The sequence below is a fragment of the Heterodontus francisci genome, chromosome 3, assembly GCF_036365525.1.
Source record: "Heterodontus francisci isolate sHetFra1 chromosome 3, sHetFra1.hap1, whole genome shotgun sequence".
In the NCBI taxonomy this organism is placed as follows: domain Eukaryota; kingdom Metazoa; phylum Chordata; class Chondrichthyes; order Heterodontiformes; family Heterodontidae; genus Heterodontus; species Heterodontus francisci.
Window position 1 is genome coordinate 87,993,492 of NC_090373.1, and position 15,084 is coordinate 88,008,575.

Consider the following 15,084-nt stretch of genomic DNA (forward strand, 5'->3'; position numbering starts at 1 on the left):
TAAATTCTATATTTTTATGTGACCTGTAATATCTGATAGGAATAAATCCTGAATTAACCCAACTAAACCCACACTAAAGAGTGATTCTAAAATCATATTTTCATTCGTGATATTATTGCATTTTTACTCTGAAGGACAAAGTGCTTTATTGTCTCCTATATTTTTCTACCAAGGAAAGTGAGTAATGCTGCTTCCATAGCTCTGCTATCATTTTTAGCTGTTGCAATAAGAAGGAATGCTTATTCATTGGGTAGCAAAGTACTGCATTGCAAGATGGTGAGTCCTGGGATCTTTCACATGCTGTGTTCCAAATACCAATCATAATGCTGTGGAGTGGCACCAACTGAGGGCAGATGCTTTGCCACTGAATGAAAGTCACTGTGGACCAGTTTGGAGAGATGTTTAAAGAAAGGTGCTGGCAGTGGGCTGAAGGCAAGTCACCCTCTCATTGTCTCAGCTATGGATGGTTCATGGTGCAAAGGTACCAAGATAAGGGGCAAGGGGACAAAAATACATACTTTAAAAATGGATTCTAACATCTAAAGGTCAAAAATGGTTATCAGCACAAGAGGTAAGCCCAAGAGGCAATTCCTCCATTTAAAATACTTTATTTGCCCATTGTTATGGAATTAAGGAAAAGATCATTTTTATAAATCAGTGGGAATTTCCTTTTTGTATTTGAAAAACATGTTAAAATGAATAATTTCTCATTGCATTACATTTTAAGCGAAAAATTAAATGTTTCATGAGGTTTAAAAAGATGCATTTAATTATTGTTTTAAAAAAATCCCTAGTCACGGAGTGCCATCAGCTGTTGATTCCACTGGTTCTTCATTTTAATGAGTTAAAAATAATGGAATTCGACAGTCAATTTTGCTTGCTGTTTTGCAGAAGCAACTTAAAACTAAAATCCTGTGAGGTGCCAGATTACAATTTTGGAGAAAGGTAGCAGGGACACTTTATGTAGGTGCACTTAATTTGCAACCAGATTTTAAAATTTGAAATGAAGGTTTGGTCAGATTAATAAAAATTACTGTTTCTTCAAATGTGATTGCCATGGAGGCTGGATATAGATATGTTCTGGATTATTCTGATGCAGCTCATCTTTGAGTCCAGCACATCCTCACAGATAAGAATGAACAGATGTGCTGTTCCCAAGCTGAGATGGAGCTTTCCACATGGTAGGTGCTGAATTCAGATTGGAAGTGGTTTGCATTTGGAAAATGAATTGTTTGCTTCAAGCCTGCTACAGTAAGGGAAATTTGTATAAATGCAGAAAAGAACAAAGTTTTGTTGCTTTAGTAGTCCCAGAGATGCAGTGAAATCTGTATAAGATTAATGCCCTACATTGGACTGAAACTGAAGAAGTTTAAAGAAATTGAAGCCAAATGCCATAAATTATAATGTGCCATTTTATAGTCTGTGTATTAGAATGTTTTTAAATATTTTTATATAACCCTCTGAATACTGAATATTTTTTCTGATATACTTTGTTATATTTTATTATTGCTAGAGTATTTTACTTATACTAAATGATAAGTTTTCACAAAGTTAAATTTTGACAAAATATGATTACTTCTCAGTTCAGTATTCTCCATCAAACTAAAAATATGTAGTTTTTTAAACAAATTTTGTATAAATTTTCTACTGCTACAGTCATGTTCAGTCAAAGAATATGACTGTTCCTGCAGCCTTTTTTATGGTTATAAATTCTATTACAGCAGTCAATCTGCCTCAGATGAAATCTTAAGAACTATTTTAAATATCTAGTTTATTGTGATACAGTGTGATTAGAGACCTTGGGTTCTGAATAGTTGGAACTACAGTGTAGGTGGGCTGTAAGGGAATAAAAACTATTATCTCAAAATCTCTTGTACTGCTATTTTATACATTTCCGCCTCTTTATTTTTTTCCCTCTTTCATGAAGGTTCTTTTTGAGAATAGAGTTTCACAGGTGCTGAAAGACATCCAGTATCTAACCCAAAATGCTATTGTTTATGTGTGATCCTATACAATCACCATTGGTAGGTTGTTCAACTGAGGCTGCACAGGGTTCAAAGGATAATTTATAGATTCCCAATTGCTGCCCCAGCTGAGAGCTTTTCTAACTAGGGGGAAATCTGAAACTGAAGCTGGATCTGTCTGCAAGTGGCCAATTTTCACTTTAGTTGAAGACTGGCTGGACAATGTTGTTCCATTGCCTGCCTGAGCGTGAGGCTCAGCAATAGTCCAGCAGCGTTTTGATGAACATACTTCATTTATATTTTATCAGTGAGTTGCAAGCACTGAACCAGTGTTTACAGGATGCTTGCCCTTTGGCGTGTGTGCGCGAGATCCAGCAACACCCCTGTGGAGCCAAGCTAGAAGCTGGGTGTTAAATGGGGTGGTGAAGCAATCACAGGAAGTGGGGGACATAGATAGTCTGACAATTGGTGAGAAGATTTTAGGAACATGGGGACAGAGTAGGCCATTTGGCCCTTTGAGCCTGCTCCACCATTTGATAAGATCATGGCTGATCTGACTGTGGTCTCAACTCCACTTTCCTGTTTGCCCCCATAACCCTTGACTCCCTTGTCTATCAAAAATCTATCTAACTCAGCCTTGAATAAATTCAATGACCCAGCCTCCACTGCTTTCTGGGGAAGAGAATTCCACAAACTAACGACCCATTGAGAAAAAACATTTCTCCTCATCTCCATCTTAAAAGGCAGACCTCTTATTCTTAAACTGTGTCCCCTAGTTCTAGTCTCCCTCACAAGAAGAAACATCCTCCCAATATCCACTCTATCAAGTCCCCTCAGGATCTTATATGTTTCAATAAGATCACCTCTCATTAGAAATAAATATTGGCCAGGATCTTTTACATCCACCAGAGCAAGCAGCTGGGGCCTTGGTTTAACATCTCATTCAAAAGACAGCACCTCCAACAGCACAGCACTCCAGTATCAACCTTGATTTGTGTGCGCAAGCCCTGGAGTGGGACTCGAATGTTAACCTTGTGAGTGCTACCAACTGGGCCAGTGCTCCTCTTGGACCCCATTAAACAGCAAGAAAACAAAAACCTACCTGGTTTTAGAGTGGCCTGCAGCAGTCCCTTTAAGGACCACAGGATTGACTATTCTATGCCGAGCACCAATGAGTGGAATGAGCACAAAAATATTGGCCTCAATGCAATATTGAGGGAGAGAACACTTCAGAGGTGCTGGCTCTCGGGTGTGAGAAACTGAGCCCCTGTCTGCCATATCAGGTGGACATGGAAGATCCCATCGCACTATTTTGAAGAAGAGCAGGGGAGTTATTTGCGGTATGCTGGCCAATATTTATTCCTCAATCAACATCACATAAACTGATTTTCCGGTCATCATCATGTTGCTGTTTGTGGAAGCTAGCTGTGCATAAATTTGCTGCCATGTTCCGACATTATAACAGTGACGACACTTAGCTGTAAAGTGCTTTGGGAGATCCTGTGGTCATAAAGGTGCTATATAAATGTCAGTCTTCTTTCATTCACCAGGATTGCAAAAGCCCCAACCAAAGGAGCATTGAGATCAGCCCCTCGATTTTAGCAGCACTGCTGCCTTGTTCCCACCCAGCAGAAGCTGTGAAATCAGCCTCTATGACTCAGTATATTAGGTACTGCATTTATTTACTAAGCCATCGGGAGAACTCTGTTCCTACTTAAGTAGACATACTTTACAAAAATGAAATCGGGAATAAATAATGCAGTGATTTGCTGCTACATTTCCTGTCAACATGCTTTGCAATTTTAATCAGATGGAAGCCTGGGAACTATTGCACGATGTAACCTTTAAAGAACAGTCTGTAACTGCATCGCTCAACATCACCGGATAACCCATCACCCTGTGAAATCAAATGCTCACACAAATGCTCAGGCACTAGGGAAAAATGGAAGAATGTGCAGGGTTTTTTTTTTGCTACTTTTGTGATATAAATAAATCATGCAGTACGAGCGCACTGGGCTATCGAATAGAAACTCGTACTGACATTGTAACAATCTGCTTGATAATGCAGTTGATTATTTTATGGGATCCCATACTATATGTATTGTTTTAAGGACAAAAAAAAATGCAAACCTGACAGTGTAAGGATGAGCAGAAAAAGCCTGCGTCCTTTTTCTCGAGCTTGATTCTCAGTTATACTTGTGATTTTCAATAAAGATTTTTAACGAGAGCGCGGGTGCTTCTGTTTTGTGCTCGCTGCAACTGAGCCCTGGCCGCGATCACAAGCTATCCATCAAACAATGTTTTTATCCTACGGACTGTGTCACGGTTGATTACTTTACCACCTGAGTGCTTTAGACAAATGATCATCTGAAAGAATACAAATCATTCAAGACAACAGCACACAGACAATGCGTGAAACAACAGCTGCCTTTTTTCTGACAGACATAGTAAGGCCATAACCATACTGTCTGTTGCTTTGCATTGTCTGCATTGTTACTTTGGTTGATGGAATTATTTAAAATCTAAATGAAATTGATGACTGCAGATCTGAAGCTGGGATCACTGAAGAAATGGTAGCTGTTACCCCAGAGCTAAAGTTAGCATTATTTTGCAGTCTTTTGAGTGTAAATTTGATATTTTTAGCCTTAACCAGAAACTAAATCTCCCCGCGACACCCTGGTCCACTCCTCCATTACCCCCACCACCTCGTCCCCTTCCCATGGCACCTTCCCCTGCAATCGCAGGAGGTGTAATACCTGCCCATTTACCTCCTCTCTCCTCACTATCCCAGGCCCCAAACACTCCTTTCAAGTGAAGCAGCGATTTACTTGTACTTTCAATGTAGTATACTGTATTCGCTGCTCACAATGTGGTCTCCTCTACACTGGGGAGACCAAACACAGACTGGGTGACCGCTTTGTGGAACACCTCCGCTCAGTCCGCAAGCAGGACCCCGAGCTTCCGGTTGCTTGCCATTTCAACACTCCCCGCTGCCCTCATGCTCACATCTCTATCCTGGGCTTGCTGCAGTGTTCCAGTGAACATCAACGCAAGCTCGAGGAACAGCACCTCATTTACCGATTAGGTACGCTACAGCCTGCCGGACTGAACATTGAGTTCAATAATTTCAGAGCATGATGGGCCCCCCATTTTACTTTTGTTTCTAGTTATTTTTTTTTGTGTTTATTTTATTTCATCTGAGTTTGTTCAGTTTGCTTACCCACTTTTTTTTCATGTTTGTACTTGCGGCTGTTCTGTTTTCAGTCCGTTAACACCCTATCTGTACTAATGCTTTGTCTTTCAACACACCATTAAGATATTGTTTGCCTTTGCTCCATGACCTTCTGGTCGGTTTTTCTCTGTGACCTTGTCCTATCTACACCTTCTCCTTTGTTATCTCTTGCCCCACCCCCGCTTTACTTGCTTAAAACCTTTCACATTTCTGAAGAAGGGTCACTGACCTGAAATGTTAACTCTGCTTCTCTCTCCACAGATGCTGCCAGACCTGCTGAGTATTTCCAGCATTTCTTGTTTTTATTTACTAAAGAATCTAGTTTGACATAATTGTCCTTTGCTTAAGCATGACTTGATGAAATGTGGTGTCGAAGAATGGATGAATTTAGGTGATTTATTACCGACAGTTTTGCGATAAATCTGACTTATTGTATTACATTTTATGGAAGATTGTGAATTCCTCTGTAACTCACTATCCAAAATAACCTTGTGTGCTGTAAGGTGCCATATCAAGAACTCAATATCTGTTAAAGTTATAATCCCAATTTTGTAAGGTCTCATGTCATTCTGAATCACTTCAATCAGCGGGAACTTCGGTATCATACCTGCCAATCTAGAAAACTAATAACAGCCAACCAATATCATCACAAAAAGCTGGCAGTGCCAAAAACATGAAGCTGAGAAAACAACCCTAAATATGACCCTTACGATGCTGCAAGACGAAGAGTTAAACTGAAAGTCCAGCGGGACACAGCCTGGTTTTAACTTGAGCGCTCCATTTACTTTTATTGCTGGGAGAACAACTAAAGTACTCAAGTGCTATTTGCTGTAATGGTGAATTTAAAACTCACTGATAGGACATGAGAGTAAAAAGAATGAAGGTCAAGCCCCTTAGAAAAGTTTGATTTTTGACCCTTTGTTAGTATACTTACCAACATTTGAGAACCTACTATAATTCTGTCTCTCAAGCCAAATTAGTTCTCCTGGAACACTTAGATGCAGTTCCTTTCTGTGGGATCAAAATCCATATACAATATATTCATCTGTGAATTGAAAGCTTCTTCAGACATGCGCCTGCATTAATTCCCACCAGATGCCCTTTCTATCCAAAAAAAAGGTGTGTATCTCCTTATCCTGTGAAAATTTGAGAATCTCTTTGCTTTTTCCAAAGGACTTTGAAATGTACTGCACGTTGAATTGTCAAACGTTTTATTGGAGGTTATTTAAATTTGTTAACAATATGCAGGCAACATCTGTATAGAGGAGCACATGTGGACAGAAGCGCCTGTGATCGCAGTTGTTTTGTTGATAGTAAATAGAGCATGGATTGCTGTTTATTGCTGTTGACCATTCAGTTTAAAAATATCTCTTCTGAATGTTTTTGAGACTTATGGAATTGTTATACATGTGTGAAAACTTGGACAATGCACAAATAATGAGCTCTTGAGCATTTTGAGAGGCAATTTTTGTTTGTTTATGTAAATTTATGTCTATTAAAAACTGTTTATGTAGATAAGCTCACTAGTAGCGCAGTACATTTTTTGCTTCTGTGCTCACAGCACACTCCAGTGTAGAAAATGGTAAACTGTGCACTCATAGCCCATGATTTTTTTCAAGCCATTAACCTTAAGAAGCAGAAAATTTACACTTAAATACTTCAGGGTGGGAATGTGAAGACAGGAACTTATGGAAAATGGGACAAGAACTTTGGGGTGGTGGGTAACTTGAGGGTGGAAAATAGCTCATGAGCAGGACCATGGTGGCGATTATTAGAGTTGGAGGATGCAGAGCAACAAGAAAAGACAAAAAGATGATGGAGAGGGAGAAGCACAAGAATGAGGACCAACAGAACTCATTGTGGTTGGACAGGCCAGGGGGAAGTTAATAGACCAGTGCTATTGGTGACCTCCTCAATTCCCTTACCTCAGAAAAATTCTCTAACTATTAATACTCTTTGTTACCCTTCAACATTCCCTTAACTCTGAATTGAAGAACATGGAAAACATTCAAGCAATCTCTTTGTCGATGAAGTTCTGACAATGTAGACCAAAAAACTGTAATAAGCAGAAATTACAAGCCAAAAGTTGCAACTGTAATAATATACATGATCTATATATAGATACTGTTTTGGTGTAAATGGGAATGACTGACACATCTTTCTATTGTAATTCACCCTGGGTCTCTGACAGAGTGCAGTGTTGCAGCATTATAGCTACTGGACACTCCGATGTTTTATATTGACCATAGATAAGTGAGTAAGGTTAGAAGTACAATATTTACACTTACTAGTTTGTGTGGTCAGTGAACAGTCAGATTAAACTAAGCTGCTTTGGTAAGTAGTAACACAGGAAGGTTGGTAGAGGTGGAGAATGGTGTAATAATCCGGTCATTAACAGTATATTTTGTACATGGACTGCAAAACTTTCCACTTCAGTGTAATTACACTTACATTGCACAGACCGGAGGGTTGATTCTAATCGTTGCTGAGCTGCTTCATGAAATGTTTGATTAATTGTTGTTTACAATGATGCAGTGGGTGAGGAAAAGTTCTTGGCTCGCCGGACAATAGCGGGACTAGAGCTTCCTTATTATTGTGCATTGGTGTATAGTGCTTTTAGTCATCGTCACTCTTTGGCTCAATTACTACTGCTTAAATTTTCTGAATCTTCCGTTGTATTGATATTCATGCTTTTACTGAGATCATATCTGGCAGAGAGGGGGAACATTGGTCATTTGAGAATCCCAAGCCACTTCTGTCAAAAATGCCTAATGGTGAGGCCAAACAAGGGTCAACATAAGGTCTGTTGGCTGGATATTCCTGGTCAAGGTAGATGGTTTGAGGAGGATTATTCTGAAACAAAAAAGAAACAGTATTTCTCTAAAAATTAGTTTCTGCATAGCAGCACAATCTAAATCTGCTCTTCTTAAACATAGAAATATAGAAAATAAGAGCAGGAGTAGGCCATTCGGCCCTTCAAGCCTGCTCCACCATTCATTATGTTCGTGGCTGATCATCCAACTCAGTAACCTGTTCCCGCTTTCCCCCCTTTTCCTTTGATCCATTTTGCCCCAAGAGCTATATCTAACTCCTTCTTGAAAACATACAATGTTTTGGCCTCAACTGCTTTTTGTGGTAATGAATTCCAAAGGCTCACCACTCTCTGGGTGAAGGAATTTCTCCTCATCTCAGTCCTGACAGGTTTATCCCGTATCCTTAGACTATGACCCCCTGGTTCTGGACTCCCCCACCATCGGGAGCATCCTTCCTGCATCTACCCTGTCAAGTCCTGTTAGAATTTTATAGGTTTCTATGAGATCCCCCTCAATCCTCTGAACTCCAGCGAATATAATCCTAATCAACTCAATCTCTCCTCATATATCAGTCCTGCCATCTCAGGAATCAGTCGGGTAAACCTTCGCTGCACTCCGTCTATAGCAAGAACATCCTTCCTCAGATAAGGAGACCAAAACTGCACACAATACTCCAGGTGCGGCCCCACCAAGGCCCTGTATAATTGCAGCAAGACATCCTTGCTCCTGTACTCGAATCGTCTCACAATGAAGGCCAACATACCATTTGCCTTTTTTACTGCCTGTTGGACCTGCATGCTTACCTTCAGCGACTGGTGTACGAGAACACCCAGGTCTGGTTGCATATTCCCCTCTCTCAGTTTACAGCAGTTCAGATAATAATCTGCCTTCCTGTTTTTGTTACCAAAGTGGATAACCTCACATTTATCCACATTATACTGCATCTGCCATGCATTAGCCCACTCACTCAACTTGTCCAAATCACCCTGATGTCTCTCTGCATCCTCCTCACAACTCACCCTCCCACCCAGTTTTGTGTCATCTGCAAATTTGGAGATATTAATGATTTAGATGAGGGAACTAAATGTAATATATATTGTGAATAGCTGGGGTCCTAGCACCGATCCCTGCGGTACCCCACTAGTCACTGCCTGCCTTTTGGAAAAAGGCCCGTTTATTCCTACATGTGCCTTGTTAAGTGTAAAAGATTGTGTAACTTCATTGCATACTATGTTAAACTGAAATAATTTAATCACAGCCTAATAGCCATGATGGTACTGCTCCCTGCATTTCTTTAATTCACTGCGTGCTACCTTTGTAGAGTTACAAGCTGCAATCTGCATCCACTCTTCACAGCTGCAGTAAAGATTCAATCTGGTGTCTTCCCAGGACCTGGAACTGTGGTGGGAATACTGCCAAATGGCACCTTTAGCAAGAACTGAGTTAATGCGAATGGAAAGTTCCATTTGCACTGTAGCTCTGACTTTAAATTTGTTTCGAATTAAAATGAATCATGTAAAAGGTGCAAAGCACTTATTGGAACATTAACTGTTAGTAAAATCTCCCGCCTCCTGATAAGCAGTTTGAAGTTGGCTTGGGTTTAGGTGATATTGATTCAGGATGTTGGAAACTGTTACAAAATTCCATTTGTAATTTTAGAATTCTGTAAGCGTTTCCAACATCCTGAATCAATATCACCTACTTTGCACCTGCCTCCGTACCCACTTTGCAACAGAGCATAGGTATTGGGTTATGATCTGATGTTCATACATGAACTGGTTCACGTTTACGGTCCAAGGTACAGACAAAGGGATAGAATTGGGTGGTCAGTGCAAACAGGTGGAACTGATTTATAAACTCACTTGCCACTGTTTTGAAGGATGCATTTTAATCTTGGACTGAACCCTCAATCTCACCTTATGTAAATTGATGCATTGTTTGGAATATTTAGGAGTTCAGTCTGAACAGGGATTTTTAACATTTCAAAATGTGAATTTAGATTTGATTTCTGAATAAAGAGAAAACTTCTCTTTATTCTCTGAGACTTTATCAATTAAAACTATCACTGAAATGCCAACCGTTTAATCTCTTTACTTCATTCTGTTCTCACCCATTGCCCCTTCAAGAACTAACTAGCTCTGTCTCTTTGCCTAATTATGTTAATCCACTGAGAATGGAAGTGTTTTCTGAGAAATAGATACGAAGTAAACAATGGATTATCTTGTTGGCAATTCTCCTATATACAGATACTAAGCATGAACAATTGGGCAAAATATTGTACATTATTGGGGAGGGTACTAAATTCTCAACACCTTTTCTATCTAATTGTAAACAAAATTATAACATAAAATAACAACCATTTACATTTCATTACAATTGCTTTGAACTGTATTGCTGGGTTTCTTATGGAAGCAATTTACAACACGTTTACCTTGGTCCATAAAATAATTAATTCCATGAACTTACTTAAAACATTACAAACTGCTTTGGTTGAAACAAAGTAACAAATCGTTATTTCAGAGACCATTATAATGTGCCAACGATTATTCATCTGCTGTGCTGTTGTTTTTAATTTGAGATTGCAGCAAAAATAACAAGCAGCAGCTATAGGCTTATCAGCAGTCTCCTGAATTAGCATTTTGTTGTCTTTCTATAGGGATGACTGGCCACGCAGAAGTAGTGCGAGTTGTGTACAATCCAGACAAAATCCACTTTGAAAAACTGCTCAAGGTCTTCTGGGAGAGCCACGACCCAACACAAGGTACAGTAATGAATAGACCAGCTCCTCATTATATTCCTAATTACTGCTGTGGTAATTAGTGTTTCAGTAACATGTTTCAAATGAACCTTGAAACCACATGTGGTCCAAGCAACGTGAAAAAAATGGACAGGCGGAGTCTTTTTTAAAACATTGAGACAATTGAACCAGAAAAAATATTGTGACTGCTCAACTCAGAGGTGTTAGCATCGCTTTGAATTGATACTATCTCCTCGGCTGAACAGGAAACATTGACATTGTTCATGTACAAGTCTGCAATACAGTTTATTTCACCTTTCCAACTACAGTAGAGTGATGAGCATTATGATAGGAAAGGACTTTTTTCATAATGAGGATCAGTGCTTGCTTTTGTCAGTCTATAAAGGCCATAAATCAAGTCCAAATAACCTTCACTTTTACTAATGATTCCTATATCATAAACTTCTTGTGACCCCACTGGGTTGGTACCATAAAATAAATGATGGGTGTGTAAGTATTGGCGAGGGATGATGTGACCAGGTTTAATCACTGAGCATCGGATTTCCTCTACAGTTTTCAAATAATTCCCAGATTTTCTTTTATATTAAAAAAGTGATATTGCAAAACTGAAATGTTAAAAGATAGAATTGTGGAAATGTATCAGATCATAACCCATTTTGTTATTTATAGTGCTCTTTTAAAACACCTCCCTTAGCACTCTTATGCCCCGGTGCTTGTCTCACCATGTGGTAAACATGTGCAGCACTCGTGACACCAACAAGCAAGAGGATCCCTTCAGCTGCATTATAGAAAGGGCTCAGCCACAACACACCTTAGTTGCTGGTCTGTCCTTTTATACTGCTGTTTAATCTCTCGACCTTTTTGGCCTATTTTCTGATTTATGTAACTTATATAATTTATATGACTATATAACAAGGTGTTGCATCTCCATCCCTGCACACACCCCGCTGGAAGTTGTTAGCAAATTCTCTTACCTTGGGTCCACGATGACAGACAATCTGTCCCTTGATGCAGAGCTCGATACACACATAGGGAAAGCAGCTACCACCTTTGGCCGACTTGCGAAATGCACATGGAATAACATCAAGGACTGAGCTGATGGTTTATAAGGCCTGTGTTCTCAGCACCTTGCTGTATGGCTGTGAAACATGGGCAATTTACAGCTACCAGGAAAAGAAGCTCAGTAATTTCCATCTTCGCTGAATGCAGTGCATTATGGGTATATCCTAGCAGGACAAAATCACAAATGTGGCAGTCCTGTCAAAGGCAGAGCTCCCTAGTGTGTTGGCACTAATCAAACTGAGGCGGCTTCGGTGGATCGGACATGTCCGCAGGATGTAAGACGGTCGCATACCCAAGGACCTTCTATATGGTGAGGTAGCCGGGACCAGACAACCAATGGGGCGCTCAAAGCTCTGCTTCAAGGCTGCTTGCAAGCTTGGCATGAAGGGCCTAAATGTTGACTATCACACTTGACTATCACTAGCTGGTGAAAGAGGGAAATGTTGACACATCCTATGGACTGGTGTGCACTACCATGATGACCAATTGCTACAGCAGCTTGGCAACAGGCGCCAGTGTCAAAAACAACAACTCACAGCGTCGCTTGGAATCTTCACGTGCAGTACTTGTGACAGAACCTGCCTCTCGAGGATTGGCCTTCACAGCCATCAACAAAGGTGTACCAAGAGAAGACACTAAATGGATTCTTTGCTGCGTGTCCATTATCTTTCGTAGATGGAAGGATGCCAACCAACCAAATAACTTAATTCTACTTCTAATGACAAGTGTTTGCTGGTGCTGCATTTCTTTTGGGTGCTTTCAGAATAGTTTCACTGCAGTCATGAGTAGCCCAGTGGAGCTGCCTTTGGGTCTGGAGGAGGAGGGAGAGCCACCAAGAAGACAAGAGAGAAGGGGAGCAGCAGGGAGAAGAGAGAGGAGGAGGATGCTGTGCAGAAGGCTGTACCATAGTGCATCGTCAGGGAACACATCTCTGACCTGAACTTCACTAAGGAGCAAGGGGCCTTTGTTTCACAAAGAAAGCTGTCACTGAGCTGTCAGCTGCTGTGGCCACATCACAAGCCTTGAACCAAGATATGAGCAAATTGTGGCTGTCAAATTCGCTGTGACCCTCATCTTTTATGTCACAGACTTTGTTCAGGCGACATCAGTGACTTAACAACAACAGCAGCTTATATTTGTATAGCGCCCTTAATTTATAGCATCCAAGGTACTTCACAGGAGTGTTAGCAAATAAAATTTGGCGTGGAGCCATGTGAGATATTAGGGCAGATGACCAAAAGCTTGGTCAAAGAGAGAGCTTTTAAGAAGCGTCATAAAGGAGGAAAGTGAGGTGGCGAGATGGAGAGGTGTAGGGAGAGTATTCCAGAGCTTAGGGCCTAGGCAACTGAAGGCATGGCCACCAATGGTGAAGTGATTAAAATCTGGGATGCTTAAGAGGCCAGAGTTGGAGGCATGCAGAGACTTTGAAGGGTTATGGGGCTGGAGGAGATTACAGAGATAGGGAGGGGTGAGGCTATGGAGGGATTTGAAAACAAGGATGAGAATTTTAAAATACAGGTGTTGCTTAACCCAGAGCCAGTGTAGGTCAGCGAGCATGGGGGTGATGGGATTTAGTGGGATCTAGGATAGGGGCAGCATAATTTTGGATGACCTCAAGTTTACAGAGGGTAGAAGTGGAGGGGCGAAGAGAGGTGGTGGTGAGAGAGCATTGGGTGTTATCAGTGTACATGTAGAAACTAGCACTGTGTTGACAAATGATGTCGCTGAGGGCAACCTGTAAATGAAAAATAGGAGGGGGCCAAGGATAGATCATTGAGGGAGACCAGAGATAACTGTGCGGGAGTGGGAAGAGAAGCCATTGTGGGTGGTTCTCTGGCTACATTAGTTACATAAAAATGGAACCAGACTTAAGTGCAGTCTCACCCAGCTGGATGACCAGGAAATCGCATTGGAGGAGGATGGTGTGATCAACCATGTCAAAGGATGCAGACAGGTCGAGAAGGACGAGGAGTGAAAGTTTACCTTTTTCACAGTCACATAGGATGTCATTTGTGACTTTGATCAGAGCCGTTTCAGTACTGTGGTGGGGGTGGAAACCTGATTGGAGAGATCCAAACATGGAGTTTGAGGAAAGGTGTGGGCATGGATTTGGGAGGTAACATGTTCAAGGACTTTAGAGCGGAAGGGGAAGTTGGAGATGGAGCAGGAGTTTGCAAGGACAGACAGGTCAAGGACAGATGAGAGCAGGGCCCGACAGTGCTTTATCTGGTCCAGCCAGATCTGGCGGTGAATAACTATAAACCAGTTGTTGGCCATATATGTTCAAGTCAGCGTCCATTGGACTTAATGGAGGGGAGATGAGAGCTGTACTAGGGGAGAATAATGGTTTTAATTGGGACTGTGAGTTCAAAGGAGCAAATGAGGGTGTGATTGAGTAGATTGGTAGCTGCAGAAACATGGTGGTGAATGGAGGGCCAAAGGACAGACTGCTGGGATTCTGAAAGTACAGTTGTAAGTGAATTGGGCAAGAGTTTTTTCTAAGGGTGGACACAGAAGGAAATAGGGTTGGGAAGGGGAAGGGGGATATAGATGGAGTGTGATACAAGGAAGTGATCAGGAATAGCCTTATCTGTGATTGACATGACGCGAGTATTGAGGCCACTTGGGTTGTCAAAGTCAAGGGCATGGCCGTGAACATGGGTTGGGAGTTTATAAGGACAGAGAGAGTAGGGAGGATTAAAGGGAAGTGAACTCAGAGCAGAGAGAACATGATGAATTGAGATGGAGGTTGAAATTACCGAGGATGAAAAGTTCAAAAGCGAAATACTGTGGATGCTGGAAATCTGAAATAAAAACAGCAGGTCTAGCAGCATCCATGGAGATAGAAACTGTTAATAGGCTGAATTTTTTGGCTTACCTGAAAGTCCCACTGCCAGGAGCGAAAATAGGAGGCGACCCCGCTTTGGTGAGTGACAGGACTCTGGGTCGGCATATTGCCGGCCATGGCCAATTAACAGGCTACCATGGTCCAATTAAAGGGAAAGCTGCTCCACAGCACCACATCTAGTGGTGGCCACTGCTGATGCTGCAGCTCCAGGATGAGACATCCTCGAAGAGCAGGTAGGTTTTGGGGAAGAAGCCGGGGTCAGGCAGGAAGGCCCAGCGATTGGGGGTGGGAATGTTGTGGTGCATTGGCGGGTTCTGTTGATGCAGGGACAGCCCCTTGTTAGCCATGGAGTGCCTATAAAGGAGGCTCGCTCCCCCCTCCCCCTCCCAGAACCTCCTGGGAGGCTG

The 15,084-nt window shown here is 41.4% G+C and overlaps 1 protein-coding gene across 3 annotated transcripts in view; it reads left to right on the forward strand.

Moving 5' to 3' along the window:
* msraa (methionine sulfoxide reductase Aa) overlaps positions 1-15,084 on the forward strand; it is a 395,564-nt gene that overhangs the window by 287,345 nt on the left and 93,135 nt on the right. For all 3 annotated transcript variants that reach the window (XM_068024102.1, XM_068024103.1, XM_068024101.1), the window contains one exon: positions 10,666-10,770. In XM_068024102.1, the coding sequence (XP_067880203.1) occupies positions 10,666-10,770 (105 nt within the window). The remainder of the gene's footprint in view (positions 1-10,665; positions 10,771-15,084) is intronic.